We start from the raw sequence: 24,731 nt of genomic DNA, 5'->3' as shown, positions 1-24,731 counted from the left end.
TGGTTTGTGGTTAGAGTTCAAACTTGGCTTCAACATTCAGCCGACCAGCAGCAGCATCAACAGCTATACACACATGAGAGGCGAGGCACAGAGAAAAATATGAAAAAGATATATATTGGCAAAACAGCCCTCAAAACCCAGAGAAATGGTTGCAAACATCCGAAAAGAAGGTAAGATGAGTCAGTGTGTGGGGAGTGTGTTTTTTTTTTTTTTTTAACTCCAAACATCAGTCTCATTATTGGTGAATACATTTCATTCATTTTAACTAATGGAAATGGATTCTCACTGGGAGGTCATGACCATTAAAAAAAGCCATTAAAATCATATCGCTGCATCTATTCATCCCCATCATTCGTCTTCACGTCTCTCCACGTGTCAGCTGACGTCCGAGCAATTTCACATTCACATTTCCCTATTACAATAGCTCTCTGGCTGCTGGCCATGCGAGTTTATAACATCACTCGCAGCTGTTAGAGAGCAGCAAGGCTGGAATCTACGATGTGATCCGTCTATCCGTTTCTGTAAAGGTCACACTTTTTCACCCACTTTACACTGAGTCAAGCTAGCCGCTTCCCCATTCCTCCAGTTAGCCGCTACTCCAACTTCATACGACAAAAGATATTTCAACATTTTGTTAAATGCATTCATTCACTTCCTTGCAAAGGTTTAAATGAGAAGATAAATTATCTGTAGATTAACGGCAGAGCTCAGTCCTAGGCATGATTAGCTTAGGTTAGCGTTAGCTTAGCTTAGGTTAGCATAAAGACTGGATCTGACCATCGTCGAAAAGATCTGCCTAGCAACACCTGTAATTCTCACTTATTATTGACATTTATTTCATTTGTCTAGTTTGTTAAAGTTGTACTTATTTTAGATTTTAGTGGGAATTACACGGTGTAACTACTGCTGCCTTTAAATGGGGTCATGTTTACCGTGTTTATGAGAAGAGACCATATGACGGCTTGCGAGTAGATATTTTTGGCAATTTTCATGATTTTTTTTTTTCATTGTAATTTTATAATATGTCCGAAAGAGATGTTGATATTCCCAACAGCCACATCCTGTTATTATGTCAAGTATTTCCTTAGTTGAGTTACCCGGTTGTTAGCTTGCTGAGCAGCAACAGTTACCCAGTGGTGACGTTTGCTTCATGTACGGATGATGTTATCACTTGAACGCCAAACACTCTGTACATACGACCTACGATGTTGCAAGCTCGGTATAATCTCATTTATTACGCAGATAAGAGAAATTAATAAAAATCTATCCTTTTTTTAGGCTTTTTACCAAACAAATGACAGAATGAGGAGTGCAAGAAGCCGAAGAGCGTTGTGAATCATCTCCTCAAACTCTCACAAAAAAGTGTTTTTCCCAAAATGTTAAAATTGTCTTTAAATATGTTTTTAATTTGCACAAATTTGCATGTTTATCTACTACTCCAGCGCTAGGGTAGAGCATTATTAGTGGAGCTCCTCAACAAGGCCTGTGTATTTAAACAGCTCAGTCTGTAAGTTTTTTCTGTGGACACTATTTTCTCTGCTTCTTAAGAGCCCGCTTCGTAATTGAGGCGCTGGGCCGAGGTTGGAAGGTGCATTTGGTGCGCCTGCTGGTTGGTTGCGCCGAGCCATCGAACCTCTCCGTGAGCCAAGTATCCATCAGTCTGGCAAAATGCTAAATCCCCCAGAGCGCGCAGTGCTTCTGCTCCCGGTCTCTAGCGTTTCATTACTACGTCTGTTCCCTCAGTCAGCCGCGTCTGTGTGTTTTCATCCCCCGCGTGAAACCTGCATCAAACGTGCAACCAAAACACTGCTGCTACGTTGCTGTTGATAGTGGTGGCGTTGAAACGGTGCTACTCTGACTCAACCTCTCCCTCTCATTTAAAGCTCACTCACACACAGAGCCATGCTTCATTCTATGGTTTCACTCATTATTCTGCGAATCACCTATGGGCTGTGTCTGGGGGCAAAAATCCTTTCCTATTCTTTCAGAGATTTGATGGGGCCATGGTGTAATGAAAATTCACCATTACACCGATGGGAGCTCCTTTCCCAGCTCTGCTACTTCCTTGTGAATGGGAAATGATTAGTATTCCTCCTTCATCCATCTCCTCATCCCCATCGGCCTCCCTGCCTGGGACCTCTCTCACTCCAGACTGAATTACACTCCATGCCTTCGCCTCCCTCCCTCCCACACAAACACGTTTTACTCCAGTGTTTGTTCTGCTTGTCCCCGTTTTCTCTCTCTTCTGAATCTGACAAAACTTTGATTGCAATGGAAGCGCATCGCTGCTGTGACTGCGCTTCTCCAAATCTCTAATCTCTCTTTGCCGTCCGCTCAGCTCATTCCACGACCACAAGGACGACCTCCGCAAGCGCCTGTCGTATACCACCCACAAACTAGAGATGGTGGAGACAGAGTTCGACTCCACGCGGCAGTACCTCGAGACAGAGCTGCGCCGGGCCCAGGAGGAACTGGAGAAGTTTACAGAGAAGCTACGCAGGTGTGTGATCCCGTGTGCACGGCTCTGTGGGCCGTATGCCTTTTTTGTGTACGCATGCAGTGTCAAGACGTGTAATTCTCTCAGGAGGGAGGAGGACGGCAAAGTCGCGCTGTGACGCACTTGACCAATCTCTACCTGAAATGAGCATGATTGCTGAAGGTTTAGCCTGAGGGAAGATTTATAGACCTTAAATTAACTGTCCCCTGATTAGCCTGTGTTAATATCCACACACAGACCACAGATAGGACGTTTGTAGCCTTTTTGACTTTGAATTATGTGATTGCAAGTGCCACTAGTTCTAATTTTACTGGTTCTCTGATTAGGCAACCTAGTGTAATTAGCATCTACAGTATATGTGTGTGTGTGTGTGTGTGTGTGTGTGTGTGTGTGTGTGTGTGTAAACACAGAATGTGCAACTTTATTATTGTGACATGTACGAGATAAAGGTTGTTTAGTCCATAACTTGTATTAGGAATGAAATTAAAAAAGATGCTCTGTTCCTCTCCAATGCACCGTTTACACATTCACACACTTGCCTTTTAACTCCATATTCACGTCATGTTGTTATTAAAAAGCATTTACTTTTTTTTATCACTGCACGAGATAAAGTGAATTACAGCCTCGCGCCGTGAAATAGTTAATTTTTACTTTAGCGTGCCACGCTCTTGCAATAAAAACATCGTTTTGGTTTTGTCTCTGACAACTTTGGAACACATTAGTGGCCCGTCAAGCTATGGGTTTTATTTCAGCAGCACGATGATAACCTTAGAGAAATTAGATTGAGTGCAATGTACTGTATGTAAACCTTCTAAATAAATATGATGAATGCAAGTTCAGTATTTACTTAAATAAACTTGAAAACGCTGTGGCTACCTGGGGACTGAGTCTAATCTTAGGCTCAACTTCCTGTCAGACCCTTCATAAATCAATTTTTTTTTTAAATTATGATTGGCAGAGCAAAACCCAAACTTCAACCCTACACCTGGTTTTAACCATTGACCGATTGGTAGAGTTCAGTGAAGACAGAGAGTGTTGCCTGGCCCGACTTAGATCAGAAAAGGAAAGCTCAATTTCTTCATGTTCCACTAAAGTGAGTTACAGCGTTGCCTCTCAAAGCAGCAAGTTGTACTACAGTTATTTGTTCTCCATCTCCAGAGTGAATCACTCTCTTCCAGTGCTGCTCACACATTCTCTTTCATGCTCCTTCTCCAAATCTCTTTCAGACCTTTGTTTTATGATGCGTCTGCACTCCATATCCGTCTGGTTAATGGAGCCATAAATGCTAGTTTGTCAACGCTCTCCGAGGCCCGAGAGCTAATGCGACAATGTGACACTGAGCGGAGAGGTGACATGACGGAACATGAGGAACGACTTCACAAATAGAGAGTCGAGGTCTTCTTCCGTTAAGCTTCCAAATGCACCACAAGTCTAACAAAGAATTGTTCTTTGTTAAGGACGGAAATGAAAGTGAAGAAAAAGATAGAAGCCATAATTTTCAAATGAAGAAAAGTACATTAAAAAAAAGACCTTCGCCTTACGTTGTGGTCTTGTTTACTGAATTCCTTCCTTAAAATATTTAAGAATTTAAAACTTTATTTTATGATCACAATTTATCTCTTAGTATCTCCTGATGCTGCACTTAAGCAGATCATCAATCCTTTTTTGCCGCGTTGCAGCGCAGCAGATTTATATCCACAGTGATTTACAAGTCTGAGTCAGAACTTAAAATATCCTGCAGATCTCCTCCGAGATTCTCCATCAATGCCTTGAGCCAGTAAATTATTTATTTCTCTATCTAAATATATGTAGGGATCGCTGGTGCTTATTAGACCTTGTTAACTGTAAAATGCTCTTCATGTGTCGCATTTTGCATCTTTAACGGGCCTCTGTTGTTGTCTGTTCCTGTCTTCAGGATCCAAAGCAGCTATGCAGCTCTTCAGAGGATCAACCAGGATTTGGAAGACAAGATGCACAGGACGGTAAGAATACCCCTCAAGAAGTGTTTGCAGATTTAACATTATATTACTAATTCTAACAGTATCAAAACAAAAAATGTTGAATTTAGCATAAAACTCCAACATAGCCATAGGATTATGCATTTAATAATGATTATACTTATACTAAGTGTTTTCATAAGGACATGAAATACGGATTATGCATCTAAATAATGAGATTATAGCCTTATTTATTTATATTATGTCTTTCTCTAAAGCGTTGTAGGTCCAGTGGCAGAAAGCGAAATATTTACTCAAGGTGGTATTTCCCTTTAGCAGCTTTGGAAAAATTTTACTTAAATTTGTCCATTTAGTGCTGCTTTGTATTTCTATTGTACTAAATGTTAGCGGGACGTATTATTGCCTACTTCACTTTGAAACAGAGATCAAACTATGTAAGGCATCATTTTCTCTTCACCCCGTTTCAATATAAAAATGCTGCCTACACTTTAATACATCAGTAATTGTAATTTAATTATATCAAATACATTACTGTAACACAATAACGTAGCTATTTCGAGTGGATGACATTTACTTGCAAGTATTTTTCTTTTCCCTGGTATTTCTGTCGTAATTTAAGGACAGGATGTGCGTATTTCTTCTCTCTATAAATTTAAATGGGTTAGTCCGACCTTCAGGTCTCTGCTCCGTGTGCTTTCTCCACCACGGTCTGACTGCATTTCCAGCCCCTCTCTCTGTCTCTCTGCACTTTCACATTTCCTGACCGCGGTGTCTGTTTGTATTGATATTAACAAGGAGTGCAGAATCCTAATGGCTCCTATGAGCACCACAGAGTTCTCACTCAGGCTCTCATGAAAGATGTATGGAGGTGGTGGGGATTTGTGGACCAGATACCTGTGAACACGCACAGAGCTAAGCAGCTTTTTGACCCAAAGCTAGACCTGGAATCATTTACTAGAGAACATGAAATCCTGGAGTTACTAGGAAACTGTTACCTAAAGTTTGCTTTTGTATCTCACCATCTTAGACTGCATCAAGGAAAAAGAGTTGTTGTCTCGGGAACGACTGCTTCCCGAGCTCTGCACTTAAGCTTTAGGTTAAAACCAAATCTAAAAATGTTGTCTGAGAACTAGTAGGTCACATCTTTTCAAATGAATAAATAAATATGCAGCAGAGCTACTTGATGCATATTTTCTCCGCTGTGAACTCCGGGTTTTAAAATATTTCATTCTTAAAGCACGCCTCATTTGTTTTCTGAGAAACTGTGCTTTTCATCTGCTTGTTATAGCCGTTAAGAGCCTCATTCACTGTGGAGGAGAAGCCAGGAGAAGCAAATTCTGAATTCCTCATCAAAAACACCGCACACCAGTTAATGATTCATCCGAAGTGGACTCAAAGCCCGAAGATGAATGCACGCATTATCACATTTGCGCAGACTTTAGCTTCAGCCCGCCATTAGCAGCCACCTAGCATAATTAAAACCTGATGATTGACTGTTTCGAGTTGCAGCGGCCATCTGTGGGAAACTCATCAGCGATTGTTGCACAAGAAATGCTTAATGACGGTTATTCAAAACCAGGATCTCCATTTTTAACCGAAGTTATAATAAGTTACAACACAAAAACTACAATTTCTGCCGTCATATGTATATGGGAATGCAATTTCTCGAAGACAGGGCGGCATCTTTTAACATGGCTGCTCATCTTTCTTCCAGCCAGGAGCGCGTGTGTGAAGTGCTCCGACTGTCACTCACCTAAAATTGTGTACGCAAAATCAATTTCACCCCAAAATAGGCCCCTGGCTTTGCAGCCTCCTCGTGCTGTAGACACACTCTCTGGATGTCATACACTGTAAGTGTAATGTAATCTAGTAATCCACACCAATGCGTATAAATCTATCACGAGTCCCGAGCAATGCTGAGAAGTCTTTGCTGAAAGGGATAAAAACACTCACAAATACATGTTCAAATACAGTGATCATAATGACTGACACAGTGATAAACTACGGTGTGATACAACCTCCCTAATTCGTGAGCGATGATGACACTTGCGCTCTCTGTTCCCTCTCGCTCTCGTCTTAGAAACGAGAAACCCGCTATAATCGATTTGAACACACCTGTTCAGCGGCAGAGGCGCCCTCGTCTCTCTCGAAGCAATTACATGATCAAAGACAGGGAGCACAATCAATGTCCAAAGTAATTGGTCTTAGCTGCCATGCAACCCTGTTAGAAAACTATTATAGCTAACTGCTGTTCTGGTCACCTCAGCAGCAGCTGTCCAATCACATCAGGTTGAGAGGTTCCCCCGAGTGTTTTTTTTTTTTCACCCCCGGAGTGTTTTCTTTTTTTTCACCCCCCTCGTCGCAGCATCAGCTTTAGGACTTATCAGCCTGAGTCAGTGCAGAAGACGTGTCGGCAGACGGGCGAGGCCCACCCTTACGACTTACAGTGTCTTGATTAAGATGGATTGTAATCTCATCAGAAGCCTGTCCGGCCAACACACACACTGATGAGTGACGACTGGGTGACAGTTATTAGAGAGCCAGCAGCTGAGATATTGACCCACAGTGAGCTAAATTGGGAGATTAAAAAAAAAAATGGCAAAAAAAGTGGCAAAATGCTTATTACAGGGTGGTTACAGTCTCAGCTTAAGTGCAGTTTCAGTAGTTGTTTTGGTGCTTCCGATCACATCGTATAGTCTTCATCAGAGTCCATTTGCCAAGTTGTCTTGGACTGAGTTGTCAGAGAGATTTTTTTTTTTTTTTTTTTTTTTTTTAAATCCATATTTGGTGGCTCAGATTATCTCTTGGTTCCGTGGTCGAGTATTGGAACCAAGTCCAAGGATTACATGTTGAGCCCTTCTTGGCTGTTAAACTCAAACCCTTTCCTTCCCATATAAGCCATGGAAGTAAAACCATACCCAAGCTGTTGGAAACTTCCTAAACACGACTAACTGCAAAAAAAAAGTGGCTTGATCAGACTCACACGGCTACAAAAAACTTTGTGAATGGTACTCTTTATGTTAAATATCAATACATCTCCTACTTTTCCAGAAAAGTCCAGAAAAATCCTCTCATATTCAGTGCTACTTGTGATAATTTTCCATCCGTTGCCACAACCATAAATGGCTATATTTGGATTTGTGACTCGTGCACAGTGGTGGACCAGTGGAAACGTTAAAATCGTCACAAACCAGCGTACTGTATGTTCATAAAATTTACATTTTTACTTTTACAACAATGCCCATGTCACAGCATTTGCAGCCAATTATTGCTCCGATGTAATCCTTGTTCCCTTGTCATACCATGAACAGAGGGAAATGCCTTCCCATCATGGATGATTCTTTGCGCACAGTGCACACACATCAGCGTATTCTAGTCATGCGAAAATGATTCTGAAACCTCTCAGTTTTTCAAAGGGATTGTCTTTCAAGCAGAGGGCCTTGGTGTAGAAAATCGGTCTTCATGGCAGGAGACAGTATGGGATTTTTTTATTTTTTTATTTTATTTTTTTTAGAGGCAGGCCTCATTGAGATTGCCATTTCTTTTGATGTCCTGTCATGGAATGGCATTTCAAGGGAGGGGGAATATGTTCCTTTGTAGAAGACAGCCCAGGCAGGCAGGAAGGCAGGCGGTGACAAAGGCAGCTCCAATCAATTCAGACACGTAATTAAAAAGTTTTGAGGGGCCCGAACCGGCAAGGGCAACCGAAAAACAGCCGAGAATGAAACTAATTCATAAAGAGATTAACACCTGGAGAGACTGACAAGACGCAGGGCCGTGATGACATTGTGCCGTCTATGTTTTTTTGATCTGTAGATAAGCAGTGCTGCAGGTGGAGCCGCCTGTGCAGATGACGTAATACATTGTCTGTCTTCACTGGGATAAAAAAATAATAAAATCTAGCTTGTTATAGAGACTGTTTAGAAAGGCTTCAAATTAATGATTGATCCTCTTCTGAGACGGTGCTGGTGCAAGCAGAAAATATTTGCATACAGTTGTTACAGTCAGTTAAGCAGACTACTTTAGAATAGATGAAAATTCAAAGATTCAGCACGGACACAGGCCGTGTCAGCGATTCCTAGTAAACTAAACCATAAATACTGCTGTTATTTATAACTTTTTAATGTTTCATATAAAACGGCTGATTTATATGCATGATTTTCTATAACGGTCTGAAGATCCTGTGTGACGGCGCTCAAATACTTAAGGAGCTGTCCGTGGTGCTGAAAGTCTTTGTTTCTCTTAATCCCTGTAAGAGCGTTTGGCAGGGTCAGCTAACTAACAGCCGCTCTGAAGCTGGCAGGAAATCAAGGTCCTACTCAATAACTGCCCTCCTTGGACAGATAATGTCCACTTCATCAGGAGGTGTCGCCATTAAACAGTCCTGCTGTGAATTGCTAATTATTATCTCCAAACTCTGTTATATTCTATTAAAAATATGAACATTAGCGCTTGTTTGGCTGTTAAGTAGGACACAGGAATAGCATAAAACACATTCAGCTGAGAATGTATTCTTCATCATGGGTTAGGATGAAACCCAATCAGTCAAGCCAATCAAGCTGCCAATCAGTGTGCTGCATAAAGTAATTAAAATTAGAGCTACCGTTACCAGCTGTAACATATACTGTGTGCAGATTAATATCTCTGTCTGCCGTATTTATTTCCCATTAATGTAGATATTGCATCACTTTGGTTAATGCATAACTTTCACTCGGGAAAAAGGAGCAGCTTTTTTCAAAAACTGGGAGTTCTACATGAAGTTTGTTTTTGGATGCTAACCAAAACCAGAAATTAGTCAACTGGAGCGGTCATTTTGCTAACTGCACTAACAGTTCAGTCAGTCTCTTCTTCCAGATGATTCTACAGAGGTGAAAAGTCAACAACAGATGCATTAATTGTAGTTCCACTGCTGGGATTGTGCTCATCCGTGGACACGACAAAGTTTTCTGTCAAAGTCTGTCATCACGAGTTGCCGCTTATTGCAGCGAAGGTTTCCCTATTTGGTCGGATAACAAAGAAACGACCACAGGAATTTATTTATGAATACGTTGCTGGTTACCCCGACAAACTAGGTGACGAAGCATGAAAATTTAGTAAGAGCAATAGAGCCACATTAATGGGAAAAAACACCACGTTGAAATTAACTGCAAATTAACTGGAATTCTTTAATTAATCATTTAATATAATCCAACAATATAATATTAAATATACTATATTGTGCCATTTTGCTTAATGAAATCTTGTACTTTCTGATGCTAATATGTTACTCAAGTAAATGCACAGAAGTACTTCTTCCACCACTGCCTGGGTCAGTGTATGCTAGCCTCTACCACTTCTCAAGTAAAACAAGCTTCCTCTATTGACGTTTGTGCTCTCAGTCCATCGCTCCAGTGCAGTTCACTGTTAACGTGAACAAGTAGCTTTTCATTATCCCTCAACAAATGGCAAATGGCTTCCTGTTCTGGTATGATGTCCAACACATTGTACCTCATCAATCTCTGAATGATTCTCCCTGCAGTTCTTCCTATCCAGTAAAACACTGTGCTACATGTTCCATCTCATGACAGAGGAGTTATTGGAAATCTGCTGGAAGAAACCTGATCGGCTGTTGAGACTAAAACATGAGGTGTTGGCTGAGTGATAGTTGGTCAGCTACAGTATATGTGGGCTTTCTCAGTTTTATGTTGTAAACTGAGTAACGCCTTACTATGAGTCTCTCTATTTAGTATTTACAGGCGGTATATAAACATTTTACACACTGTAATCTATTTGGCTGTAAATATGAGTACATTTTAAAATATTTATTTATGTATTATAAATATAACTTCTCCTATGGAGATATACTATAAATTAAGATTCACCCATCTGCTTACAGTCACAAAACTAGTTGTTAAATGTTTTAATTCTCCTTATAAATATTAAATAGAGGGGCATGGTGCCAGTGTAAAGTATACATATTTATTTTATATCAACTAAGTTCTCTTTAGATGGAGAGAATAATAATTATACAACAAAATAATACCTTAAAATTAACAGTCTTATAGCTAAAATGCATTGAGGACCCTTGTAGTGGGTTTATTCTGGTCTTTATAAAACATTACCCTGGACCTAATAACCTGTGGTGTGCATTTGTCATAACTTTACAGACTGAATAAACAATTTCTCAATTGAAAAGTTGCTTAGTGGCTTAGTCAATAATCTCCCAAGTGGTTTGGCTTTGGTCACCCTATGTAGTACATCTCAATCCAATTATATTTTATTGCCCGTCATAATCGGTCATCTGTGAATTTATTTATGAACCCAGAGGCTCAGTCTAATCTCTTAGCCCCTCATTGTCTTTTTTTCTTTAGCTAAGAATCTATCTGAAAAATAAACAAGCAAAAAACAGTAAGGTGATCAATATGACTTGGTTCACAATCAATTCATTTTAGCGGTATAATTTATCAAGCACAGCAATATTTGTTCAAGTAGTAGTTACCCGACATCTAAATCTGAAACGCACTTAACATGGTGGTATAAATAGACAAGAGGAGAATTATAAGAGGATGTAAGAGTTTCTGATAATATTTTTTTTTTCTCTTTCTGTGAGGAGTATGTGGTTGGCGATAGTAGTCATAGAAACCTGAATCAGAGAATTGTTGTTCAGTAGTCATGGGATCCCAGAAGAATGACCAAATAACAAATAGCGGCTTCTCCATCTGTGTTTACAAGTGTGAAAGGTGTTAGATGACTAATGGCCTGGTGGTGAGTAAGAGACGCTCGTGAGGAAGCCTGTGTTGTACCGTATTTGTATACCCCCTTTGTATGCGTTACTCTGCGCCCTTCATTGAGCAGCATCAAGGCCTGCTTGTGGCGCACCAATTAGTGCCGTTAACACCACAGACGTTAATCATAACTCTTCAGTGCAAATTACGCACGGGGGAGCAGCATTGTGGTGCAGCCCCACAGATGTGATGCATGTAATCATGTACTACTGATTCTGGAGTAGAAGAGCAATGAATGGACAGTGACTTAACAGCAGAAGAGTAGCTCTCGTAGAAGAGAAAACAGACAACTTTAACACATTAAAGGCTCTTTTAGAGTACTGCAGGAAATAGACGGCGTAACTTACGCACCTAACCCATGCCGGAGCGAGCCATTTATACCAAATGCTAGTCGGTGCTGTCTCTTTTTTGCGGTCAGTCGGGTTAATCTTTGTTTCTATTTCCTGCTACACTTTCTACTTCCTGCTTCACTTTCAACAACGGCGACTGAAACTTTCACTGAAATTTCACAGCAGACGAGTCAAACAAATGTTTGTATCTCCGAACCTCTTCAGTAAACCTGTCCTCGATGTGTTCCATCTTTTTTGAGCCAAAACAATCAATTTGAAAATTGCAGAGATGGAGGAGCAGCTGGATGTACTTAATCAGAAACACGCTACTACCAAGCAGAACAATCACAGCTCTTGCGCTGCCACGGCACCATCGCCGTAGCTTCTTCATCAATTTGACGCAGAAGTCTAAACCGCCTATAATACTAAAACAAATTGCATAGCTTAGCATATATGTGGCTAATATTGACATTGCTTTTCACGCATTCTTGCTCAGCCGGGTGACGAGCAACAGTGCAGGTAATTCATTAAGAAACTTAGATTTAAAAGAGAATCCTCGTGATATTCAGTGTTTTTTCTCATAGTCAGCAAACACAATGAAAAGACCGAAACCAGCAATGTTTTGATCCGACATGAACAGCTATTGTCTGCGTTGTCAGAGCCTCACAAAGCTCAGTCATCTGAGCCACAGAGCATCACCATTGTCCAAAAATGACTAAGCTACACATGAGCTACACAAATGCAGTTGGAAGATTTTCCTTCGTTATAGTCAACATTGACTTTGTTGTGTGTATTTTTTGGAAATCCTACTTTTAAGAAAGAAGATTTTTATTAAAACACAGCTTGATAAAATAATTTTAATAAAATCTGACTTCTGGGTGTTCCTTAGTTACAACAGTACTGAATTTGTGTGACTTATTTTTAAACATTTGCATCTTCAGTTGAGGTCACCTATAGTATTAGTATAGTATAAGCTCAGTATGGCGTTGTCACCACTGGTTGTGCCGGCAGACTGGTGATCAAAGTGACCACGGCCCTCATTACGTGTAACTTTAAGCCTCAGTAGATTTTAAACAGATTACGTATGTAAAAATGAATGTGTGAATGTGGAAATTAAATACAGACCAAAACTAATTTTGTACCAGGGCTTTTTAACATGGAGGTCTGTGGGGATTGACTCACTTTTGGAGCCAACCACAAGTGGCCATTCAAGGAACTGCAGTGTTTGCAGGGTAGGGAATATGGGTAGTATTTCACACATTTTTAGTTTTGGCTTGTTCATCAGATTTGTGGAAAACAGAATAAAAGTTACCCTGCATCACTGCAACACCTGGAACAATAACATAACTCCGGGACCCCCAGAATAAAAAGGAGTGCATGTTCATTATGATGGATTATCTGCTGTAGGTCCGGCCAGGTGTATGCTTTTTCAGTTTATTCATTAGTGTACAGGACCTGGATTAGTGGCTAGGGTTAGGTGGCTAGGTATTTGCAATTTGTATACCACCATAAAGGTCGTGACTGTACGGCTCACTTTCATCCTTTATCTCAATCAGGTCAAATACTTCTTATACTAACAGTGTTAATTCCACACAGCAGTCCACTGACCGACTTCTTCTGTCTCTGAAAAGTGTTGTTCACAAGGATGTGCTTTTTACAGGCCGGTTGTTAGCTTTGGTGTCTTTACTTGAAAATCTTCTTTAATGAGCTCAGAAATATACTTTAAGCTTCTCTTCTTTTCCCCCTTAAAATAAGACTGCATTCAAAATAGGGTAGGGTTTTCTGCCTCCGTGTCCTCCATGAACCTCAGTCTTCGGTAATTGCATCTCGTGGGATTTAGGCTTCGTTTGTTGCCCAGTGAAGAGACAGATTCTCCAGCAGAAAAAGCAAAACATATAGTGTGTCTAGGAAAAGCTGCCATTTTTTCCCCCCTCATTTTGTACACCATTTCAGGCCATTTACTAAATTATCAATAATTAAAACAATTTTATTTATAAGTCTATATGTCACGGTCACCTAGTTGCAGAGTTGTAATTAGAAGGAACTAGTGTACACAAAAAGAGGTGCTTCGAATCTCTGAACTGTCATGAGGTGGGGGGAAAAAAACAATATCCCCCCTCCTCAACTGGGCCAATCTCCTTAAGATATAATTGTTAAAATTTGCATATTAATTTTCCTTGATGCCGTTCTCTTGTATGTGTGGCACCAACTGATAAGAGCGTCTTGGTGACAGTACGTGCATCCGACGTAGTGTGACTGGAAGAGATAGCAAAAATTAGCGCGCACCGCTCGCGATTAGTCCGCTGGCCATAGCGCTGCAGTTAAAATCACATTTTCCCGCTCTCTCCAAATACAGTACATGATCGTGTTCATCATTCTAAGCCTATTAAGATCGCCTTCAGTGTTTATCCATAGATGGACTAACCAATTTTCCTCAAATTGCATGCAAGCACAGCATCAGTATATTAGAAGATTGAATAGATTGCTTAGTACGTGAAAGTTATAAAAGTCAGCAGTGAGTGAAAAAGTGCAGCAGTTTTTTTTTTTTTAACAATTTGAAATATGTTTACGAAAGAGATATTAGAAGAATATGTTTTCATATTAAAGCTATGTGTGATATGCAAGGAGTTATTAAATGATCACTTGACTATACAGCTCTTCTCAATTCTACAGATCGTTTTAGTCGTTTAGCTTAATGTTTCGGGTTTACAGCCTGTACCTTTTTATTGTTTATTTGATTTACTCTCACTACACTATCAAAATTTGCAGATGGAGAAGGCAGCTGTTTTCACTTAAAAAAAAAAAAAAACAACAAAAAAACAGATAGACCCATAGCACTGCCTGACCAGCACCCAGTGGTACGCGGCACAAAGGCGCAGCTAGCGGCTAGCCAGTGAACAGAGTGCCACACTTAACAGCTAAACAGTTGTTTCCCTCAAGAGTTGGCGGAGATTAAAGTAAAAGCATTGTGAATATTGGACTTTCACCAGGTTGGCACAAACGCATCTCCAAAGGAATACTGATTTCCCTCTGTGTGCGCTGAATGCATAAATGAAGTGTTTACAGATTGTGAAGCCCAGAAGTTGCACAAAAAAGAAAGTAAAATCAGTTTAAGCCGGTTTGAGTAATATATGTACTTTTCTTTTCCATTCATCATTTATGCTATGCAATGGATGAAAACAGGACTGTATGAACATGTTCACGTGTTAACAACTGAGATAGAAACTGTCTTAGGTGTAACAAAGCATCACGTTAAAAAAAAAAAAAAAAAAAAAAAAGGACTGTCCTAATGTGGTCATCTGTATTGTCGCTATCGCCAAATCTGAGTAGAAACCCAGAGTAATGAGCTGGAGAAAGAGCAGCAGGGAGCAGCATGTCTCAACAGCTGATTAATGAGACCGTAGCAGAATTGGATTTGAATATCAATGTTGGCCTATTGCTTAAACTGACATTAATTGCCACCTATTAGATTGGCTCTGCACCCCTGTATTTCAAAACAATCACCGCCATTGAGAGATTAGAAGAGAGAAGGGTTGGAGGCCGAGTGAGTGCATCATTCGTCAGCTGGTGCTGTGTGGCAGGTTTCACAATTACAACTGTGTGCGCGTGTGATTGTGACAAAGAGAGTAAGAGGAAAACATTTTCTTTGCCAAAAGAACCCTTGACTGGTAAAGAAAATATGACGGACTGAACGGTTAAACTCAAAATGGATATTTTCTTCTTTTAAAATCTATTTAATCATTTGGACTGAACCACAAAGCAGACTGAAGCTGAAAAAATACTTAATGCTTATTTGCGCAATGTCACCCATGGATGTAAATCACAGTAGTGGCAAGTCCACAGTGTAATTAAAACTGGCGTTTATCCCTTTGGGAGTATGATTGTGCTGAGCCGATTCCAGATATCTCTGTTAGACTGTAATAAATCTCATTTGTAGAGCTGACATTTTGAACTTTGAGTGGTGTGAAAAGAAAGCTCATAATGTGTTTACATTTGAGTTGCACTTGAAGGACTTACGCACTTGAGGAACATGAACGTGCTCAAAAGATTTTGTGGCAGTTTGTACCATTTCCTTGTTTTATGCTTTTATTAAGCAAATATATTAGCCAGATGGGATTAAAGGGGAACTACCGTTTTTTTTACAACCTGGACCTTATTTCTGACATAAAATGCGATTGTTTTCTCACCCACGTAACCTTGGTGTCTTTTGGAGATGTTTGGAAGAGATTTAGCTCCAGTGGAGCACCATATAGTGGGAGTGACTGGGGCACCGAAACGCAGCCTCTAAATAACGCATTATCTGCCACAAAACTCATTAATTTCACCAATATTTTGTCATGATACTCTAGTGCTATTCCCCGTTGAGTCCAGAGTTACCTGTTATCTATTCGCGGACGTGCAGGTAAACAAGCCGCGTGGTGTTCAGAGATGACATCATCCTGGTCAGAAGTTAGTAGGTCAATCTACACACCCCGGAATAACAGGTAACTCCGGACTCAATGGGGAATAGCACTAGCGTGTCATAACAAAATATTGGTGAAATGAACAAGTTTCGTGGCAGATAATGCGTTATTTAGAGGCTGCGTTTCGGTGCCCCAGTCACTCCCACTGCATGGATATACGTGGATCTAAATATATTCCGAAGGACTCCAAATGACACCAAAGTTATATGGGTGAGTAAACAATCGTATTCTATGCCTGAAATAAGGTCCAGGTTGTAAAAAAACAGTAGTTCCCCTTTAAGCAACATGATAGGCCACAAACAAAACATTGGGAATAATCTATGAAACAAATTGCCATGTAAAGTGTCCAGTAGCGCTCAAGATGAAGGAAAGTGGGCGGAAAACCAGACAGATAGACCAAATGACATCATCATTAAACTCCACTGTTAATGGGGCAACGGTACATGGCACTACATGCCCATAGGACATCTCCCTTTTCTCTACATAAAGAGCATATTCATTTCTGTAAAGGCGCGAAGTGGATGTAGATCACTGTAGTGAAAACTTCCAGGTCATCCTGAGGATAATACTCAAGTCAATGTTGTCATTAAGATTGGGGTTCATATCTCTGGGAGTATGATAGTGCTCAGCTAATTTCATTTAAGTCTATGTGAGGCTATTAGATAGCTAGTTTGTGAAGCTAGCTAGGGACCTTTTGAGCTATGTATGATGTATGATGTGCTTACATTTGAGCTAAACTGTAAAGGTTTAAACCTCTGAGGGGCATGAATGTAGGAACAAAACAAAAAAAAAACAAGTCTGTGTACAAGCAAGGATTTTAGTCAGATGACATAAAGCAAAAGGTCAGGCCACAAAATCATCAACAATAATCCATGAACAACTATAGAGAAATTGCAGGGTACAGTGTCCAAAGACAGTCAAGATGAAGGTGGGCGGACAAAGAGACAGAGATCAACAGACAACACCATCATTATACGCCCGTTAGTGGGGCTACACTGTGACTTCACAGTCATTTTGAATTTCTTTGACAGTAATCACTGAAAATGAAAAGAGTGTTTCATTTGTCATTCTCGCTCCCTCCTCTTTATTTTTCATCTTTTGCTCTCTACCCCCTCTATGTCTCTTTCTCTTACTCCCATAGTAATTGATATGATATGAGCTCTGGCAAGTGTAATCTTCTTTTAATTAAGACCTGCTGCTGGCACCAGCTTCAGATTCATAGTGACTTACGACTCTCTTCCTCTCATTTTTCTTGCCCTCTTCATCTTATTTTTCCTGTGTTGCCCCTCCAACTTTGGCTCCCTCATCGCTCTCGCTATCTCAACTCCTTCCACTGACCCTTTATTTCCTGCCCCTCATCTCATCATACGCGGTCTAACGCTGTTATCCTTGGTTTCTCACCGCTTTTCTCCAATTTCTTTTCTAAAATGTCCACTCTTCCTCTTATCCCGCAGTCTCAGCACCATGAAGAGGAAAAGAGAGCCCTCAGCCGGGAAATCATTGTTCTCAACAACCACCTCATGGAGGCGAAGATCACCATTAATAAGCTCAGAGAGGACAACGTGAGTACTGAGGGATGCACACTATGAGCTGTGAACATCACTGTCAGCACTGTGTATCTACCTAAAGCAAGGTTATTGTAACCGTTTGTACAGTTTCTTAACTTTTCTGTATGATGAGATTTAGTTGAGGACATACCCCAGTTATATTTTGCCTGCAGGCCCACTAATTAAACCGTAGCCTTGGGCATCCGAGGGCACAAAGACCTAGCGCCTTGGGGCGTTTGCCTTTCTTTCTTGGTCAGAAATCCAGCCTTGTTAGCACCAAAACAAAAGTTGGTTTTGGAGGCTTGACTTCAAAAATCATTTTTTCCTGAGGGAAACACTTCCGCCTGTCAGCCCCCTCTATCAACCCACTCTTGCTAAAAGTCACTCCCACTGTGTCTCTGCAGCATCCTGGAAATTTGTGCTTCAAGGTGTCACAGCAGATACAGGAATTAACTCAAAGCCACGGGGTGTTTTACACTGATTATACTGAAATCAATGGGCATCCTCGGGGCTGCCAGGATTTGGAGACGAGGCGGGGTTAACCTGAGCTCAAGGGCATGTGGCAATCCTGCGCCTCACTTTCTTTGAAGTGATTTTACCGGTTGTCCTAGTGGGGGCTCCAGGTTAGGTTAGACTTTGGTCCTCTTTGGTCCATGGCAGTTTTCAGCACTTCTGAGCTATAGAGCATTTTGACAATATCCCCAGATCCGGCCGAGCTGATTGGAGTCAAGGTTCACTTGGAGTGGGTGGAGAATTTGTCCCATCAGCGCCTGCAGTGGGCTAGTAATTTCCTCCAGAGAGCAACCTTAAAGGTTCATGCATGGAAAGCATATAATCTTTGTGTCATGCCTGAGACCTAATAGGAAAATGTACCACACTTGTATTAATTTTAAGTGATAAACCCGTACAATCCACAACAGATTTCTACATATCACCATGGATGGATAACTGAACACCAGGTACAGACCAGAATTGCTAAAGTCAGGTGTTTACCTTGAGCTGGAGCCTCTGTTTGAAACGACTTTTATGATTGTTTGTTGGTATTACTAGATATGAACACCTGGTATATTATGTACAAATCTGGCAATAATCTATTCACATTTTCAGAGCTGAAACAAAAACCATCCCTTCCTTCATTTTAAATGTACAAAGTATGTTCAATTTTCATTATCAGACCTCACAAAAACTCGCTGACCACCAGCTGAAAAAACAACAGGGAGGAGGAGCATACCATGCAACTCACATTACAACCAAGACATCACCAAGATCTCAAGAGGTCTATTTTAACCATCATCGGAAACTAGTCCAACTGTGCCCTCACGCCAAATTGAAATGAAATAAAAGCGATTCAAAAGGCAGTCACTGTTAAATGGCGGGGGAACTGAAACTGTCAAAGAGAAGGCTTTGATGCCACTAGAAGTATTGTCAGGGCTGTGGTGTTAGGGGGGCACAGGGAGGCTACAGAGCAGCGAGAACCGACCCTTTTAGAAGTCGACCAATTTAACAGAGCAGGGAGAGGAAAGGGAAGCCACACAAACACAAAGTTAAGCACACATGCACAAAGGACGACAAAACCAAGCATCTACAGTATCAGAGAGCCACCTTCACTCACTTACGTAAAAATCTGAAAAACCTTCATCTCAGAAAGAAAGTACAGGGGAAGAGATAAATAATGCTGCACCCACTTCCTGGGCTGGAAGGTGCAGATAAGCGAATACACCGTTTCAGACGATTCTAATAAAATTAGCACAGTCTGCACTGGACAGATAGCAGATACATTGCAAATGAAAAAAGTTGGGTGGTATTATTAAGATCCTGCAAACTCCTAATGGCAACTTAGTGAAATAATGGGTTGCCAAGGTGAAACAAGTGTGTTAACTAATTAAATGCTAGCAGCTTCAGAGAATAAATTTGTCCCTTTTATTCATTGGAATACTAAATCAATGAATTGGCCCATACAGCAGTTCTAGACATCCTAATGTTTCAAGGGAATATACATCATGAATCTTACGATAAAAGAAATAGTTGCCCCAGTCATATCAGGCTTCTTATTTTTGTTTCCAGTAACCCATAACTCATTTATAAATGTCACATAAACTGATGCATTTTATATTTGGACATGAAGATTAATTATAAACCACAATAGGTTCATAATCTAAAGGGGACATTTACACTCACACCTTGGTAAGAAGCTTTATACAAACCATCGAGCTGCCAAAAAAACCTTAATGACTGAGTGTAATGTTTCTGCCTCTAACAGGACCTGTACAGGAAAGACTGCAACCTGGCAGCCCAGCTGCTGCAGTGCTCCAAGTCTCACTACAGAGCACACAAGATGTCTGAGGTGAGCTCCCCAACGCCGCCGCTCCAACTGCATCCCTGTCAGTTTAAATGTGACTAGCAAAGATGTTATTTTCGGAGGGTATTCCAAATAAGACGAGACCAATTTATTTAGTAGTCCACAACAGGCTGTATGTGTTGAGCCTTTTTATTCATAGAAACACAATGTTCTAAAAGATGCTTTTAAATAAAGTCTTAAACATTGCAAGCTTGATATCTGTTCAAAGAATACAGACACTGGCCAAGCATTTGAAATCCACTACTGACTACTTGACAATCATTTTCCATCGCTAAACTTGTGCAGGATGTAATTAGTGTGCTAATGAAGTGGACGTTTTCATGCATTAATCTCGTAATGAAGAAAGCTCCCCCATATTGTGTTGGTGTACCATTAAAAGCCTTGCTCAGTGGGTTCTTACAATAAGACCGATCCACTGTGCTCGTGGCCTCTCCAGTCAGGCTGATGAAGGTCTGCTGTTTGAAGTGCCATCTGTCTGCATCCTGGAGGCGCATAATGAATAAATGAATGGCTGGTTTGAGATAATTTGCGATATATTGAGATACATTCGACTCTCCGCGTCCATTAGTTGCGTTGTCAACGCGAAATAGTATGGCGATGAACTGAACTTGCTAAACCTCTAACAATCTGTGATTTTCTTATCATGATTTAATTTAAACAAACACAGCGAGGAGGTTAACTGGACTAGCTTACAGCAAGCTAATACAGCTTATACAGAGCAGCCCCACCCCCAATGACAATAGGTGATAACACTAAATGCTTATAACATATTATAGAAACAAAGCAAGGAAGAGGAAACATTATCAAATGGGAACTAACTACCGTTTTTTACAACCTGGACCTTATTTCTGGCATAAAATATGATTGTTTACTCACCCATATAACTTTGGTGTCATTTGGAGTCATTTGAACGATATTTAGATCCGCGTATATCCATATAGTGGGAGTGACTGGGGCACCGCAACGCAGCCTCGTTGAAATGAGGATGCAGAGAGAGGAACAGCTGGCCAAAGAACAACAAACCGCTGCGCGTCCGCGAATAGATAACAGGCGACTCTGGACTCAATGGAGAATAGCACTAGCGTATCATAACAAAATATTGGTGAAATGAACGAGTTTCGAGGCAGATAATGTGTTATTTAGAGGCTGTGTTTCGGTGCCCCAATCAATCCCACTATATGGATATACACGGATCTAAATATCGTCCGAATGACTCCAAATGACAACAAAGTTATATGGGTGAGTAAACGATCGTATTTTATGCCAGAAATAAGGTCCAGGTAGTAAAAAACGGTAGTTCCCCTTTAAGTCAGAAAACATGTCTTAAGAATAAGAAAACTTATGTTAAAGTTACCTCATCAATAAGAGGCTAATGGTCATGCTGGGCCACATTAAGATGTAGCAGCCAAAATCCTTGGTGTAATAATGTAAACTGAGCAGCAAAGGATCCTACTATACTATCCTAATAGCAGGGCTAACTAGCTCTACCCTGTAATACACAAACATGTTTCTCCTTTAGTCTCATTTCAGTTCAGTTAAAATGTCAGATTCTTGTCAATGTCAAGTCGCCTTGTTTCAGTCTTGTTGTAGCTATACCATGACCTGTGAATCCATTTTCCGTGGCTAGAAATTAAAAGGTGTGTATAAGAGTAGCAACTGTAAAGTGAGTGAGCGTGGCTTATCAGTATTTATCTGAAAATGAGTGTGGTCTACTGCTAATGAATTCAAGATGAAATTTAAAAAGGTTATGTTTGATATGTTTTGTGAATTTAAAGAAACACTCTTCACACAAAGAGAGAATTAACTGCTACTAAGCTTTAACATATAAGCGTCCGTTCCAACATGTGCTATTACAGTCCACCGCGTATTTTAATAAATGAAACATGACCTGTAGATGTGTCGTGCGGATTAACACTGCTGAACTATGTGACAGTTAATTAAGATTCGCTTCAGATAGCAGCTAATGCTGAGCTTGCTAACTTGGAGCACACACTGTATATCATCTTGTTCTTCCCCCACAGCCTCACCTACTTTCCATTTCTGTTCCCTTAGGGAGAGGCAACAGCTGCTAAAAATAGCCCTGACTTAAAAGATGCAAGTTATTTTATGCTAAGGCGAGCTTCAATTTCTTAACAAAGCCAAGACAGTATTTTTCTTTTCTTTTCTTTTTTTTCCTTTACTCTCCCAGCTGGAGACCTAGAGCACTGGTTTAATTTGAATCTGAGCCATTCCCTGTAGAACTGATACGTGTTTGATGCTTACACAGAAAAAAGAGACACCAAGAAAAAGACAGAGAGAAGTAGGGGATGGGAGCTTTTTTGGTTGAGTAGACAGCGGAGCAAGATGAGGAAGATGAAAGGATAAAGAAAGGGAGGAGAAGAAAGAGAGCTCAGTGTGGCAGGAACAGTTCCTACTGACCCTGACCAGCTTTAATAGGCACAAAGAACCAGTCTGTAATTGACGGGAACAGTTTCCTCAAACATGAGCCAGTCAAAGACATTATGTGTATGTCTGTGTGAGAAAGAGACGGCGAGAAAAAAAAAAAAAAAAGGAAACCAAGACAGGCTGAGATACAAGAGTGTGAAAAAGAGAGAGGAGAGTGGGAATTTATATTATATTATATTATATATTATTTACTGTATATACTGTACATGAAAAAAAAAATATTTAAGACATATTCTTTTTAAACCAAACAAGCAAATAAATTAAATTACGCTCAATTTTGTGCTATTTTCTGACTATTTCATTAACGGGGCCAAGAAAATTACTCTTTAAATGAAACCTAGAGATTCAAATCTCTGAGAATAATGACTTATAGATACAAAAAGCACATAATATGTTTGAAAAAGATAAATAGGAAAATAATGTATTTCATTTTTAGAGAGCTTTGCTGATTAAACATAAACAAATGTGTCCTTGTCATTTTACACATTTGTGTAAATTTAAGTTTTAACCTCTCTTTTGTCTCTCTGCATGTTTGTCCTCATTGGCTCAGCTGCCACTGGATTTCCAGGAGCGTGTCAGTTCCCACATGGAGAAACATAATCGGGGAGGCGGAGCCACCATTGCAATGTGTCACTCCAATTATTCTGACGCTGTCCCCACAGCCATAATTGCCAAGGTCCTCGAAAAGCCTGAACCAGGGAGCAGCTGCCCGGTAACGCGCTCACCTAGCCCGCAGCCACAGGATGGAGACTTTCTTACAGGAACGGGAAGCACTGACCACCTGAACCGACGCATTTCCTATAAGACCTCTGACCTGTACTGCAGCGACACAGCCCTCTACTGCCCTGAACGATGGCAAGACACAGAGCGCAGGCAGAGTGTCGACCTTCATGGGACTGGCCTGCTTCAGCTTCATGCTCAGAATTCCACGGACAGCAACCCAGATGAAGAGGCTTTCCATTCTGGGAGTTTCTCCCACCATGAGCCACCGTCCTCCTTCCACCATGACGAATTTGGGACTGGTAGCCTCCCTGCTTCCAGTTCCTACTCCAGCTTCAGCCTTGCGTCAGATGAGAAAGGAGGAGTTGGTGGTGGGTGCGGCCGTACCGCTAGCAGCACATTATCCTCTTCCCACCAGGGTCTCTATATGGACTGGCGTGATGGGGGCAGTGGGGACTATGAGCGCAAAAGCATGTCCTCTTATGACAAAGACAGCCCAAGCTTCCCAAAGTCCCACAGCATCCAGCACATGGTGATCCCCAGGAGCCCGCAAAAAGGCACCTCACCGGCGTACACAAGGACAGCTTCATGTTTCAGTGAACCATACCATTCCAGCTCCCCTCGCCTGGCCTCCTCTCACAGCATGGGCTCCACAACTGGACTGGGCCAGGCACGTGGAGGAGGTCTGGACAACCGAGGTGACGTCCAGGTCCCTGACGATGACCTGAACAACCGCTGGAGACAGCTCAGTGTGGAAGACATCAACACCTTCTCATCTTCTTATCGCGACATCACTGGGCGGGTGTCTCCGTACAGTTTCTCTGAACGCCACTTTGCTATGGGCCCTTCCAGTAAAGTCAAGGGGACTCTCTACAGCAGCTTCCAAGAAGGAGATGACGTCTTCCACAGCCGCGCGCTGGACCAGTGTTTCGCTGTAGGTTCCCCTTCGCCCAGCCGCAGCCCTAAACCTATGGAGCATCGTAAGCAGGAGAAAACTTCTGTCCTCTATAGAGCCAAGGATGACAGTCAGGACTCTGAGTGCAGCCTGTTCCTCTCAGGGAGCTCTAAAGACAAGGAGAGCAGCGGGGGAGCGACCGCGGCAAGCAGCGGCAAGAAGGACTACGTGAATCTGAGCGCGGATAGCTCGGCCGAGTCCTTACACCAAAGCTCGCTCGAAGCCTCAAGTCTTCAACACTACCCCAGCCCCAGGCCGAGCGTCCGGCCTCGCCCGAGCTCCAGCTCCGCTCTCAGCGTCGGCCCCGCACTCCCAAAGAAGACCTCTCCAAGATACCAAAAATTTGGAAGCACGGGACTGACGAGAAAGGACAGCTTGACCAAGGCACAGCTGTACGGTACACTGCTGAACTGACGTGGAGAAACACAGCTTTCCACTTTATGCATGATGATGATGATGATGATGATGATTCCTAACTTACTGTACTGTTCTGTACTGTATGTCTACCTGCAGCAAACGCATACTTGGTGTGATGGGGTGTTAAGATGTTGTTGTTTTATGTATCTTAGCCAAGGCACGTTTCACGCAGTCTGCAACATTTTTTCTAATGTGCGTCCACATTCCCAGCTACACGAAGATACTGTGCTACTTGCTCTTCTTTTGGTGTTAAGTACTGTTAGTAAAACCAGCAAAA

The 24,731-nt window shown here is 41.3% G+C and overlaps 1 protein-coding gene across 1 annotated transcript; it reads left to right on the top strand.

Moving 5' to 3' along the window:
- Nucleotides 1-24,451, top strand: begain (brain-enriched guanylate kinase-associated; the record flags this gene model as incomplete). Its single annotated transcript, XM_084568783.1, has 6 exons — nt 1-170; nt 2,339-2,500; nt 4,413-4,479; nt 17,466-17,573; nt 19,819-19,902; nt 22,913-24,451. The coding sequence occupies exons 1-6, from the start codon at nt 100-102 to the stop codon at nt 24,449-24,451; spliced, it is 2,031 nt and encodes a 676-aa protein (XP_084424909.1). The 5' UTR covers nt 1-99.
- Between the last annotated feature and the right edge of the window lie 280 nt (nt 24,452-24,731).

This window comes from Chelon labrosus, assembly GCF_963514085.1.
Source record: "Chelon labrosus genome assembly, chromosome: 20".
NCBI lineage: Eukaryota > Metazoa > Chordata > Actinopteri > Mugiliformes > Mugilidae > Chelon > Chelon labrosus.
The sequence above is the reverse complement of the archived record's forward strand: the minus strand, read 5'-3'. Positions and strand labels throughout refer to the sequence as shown.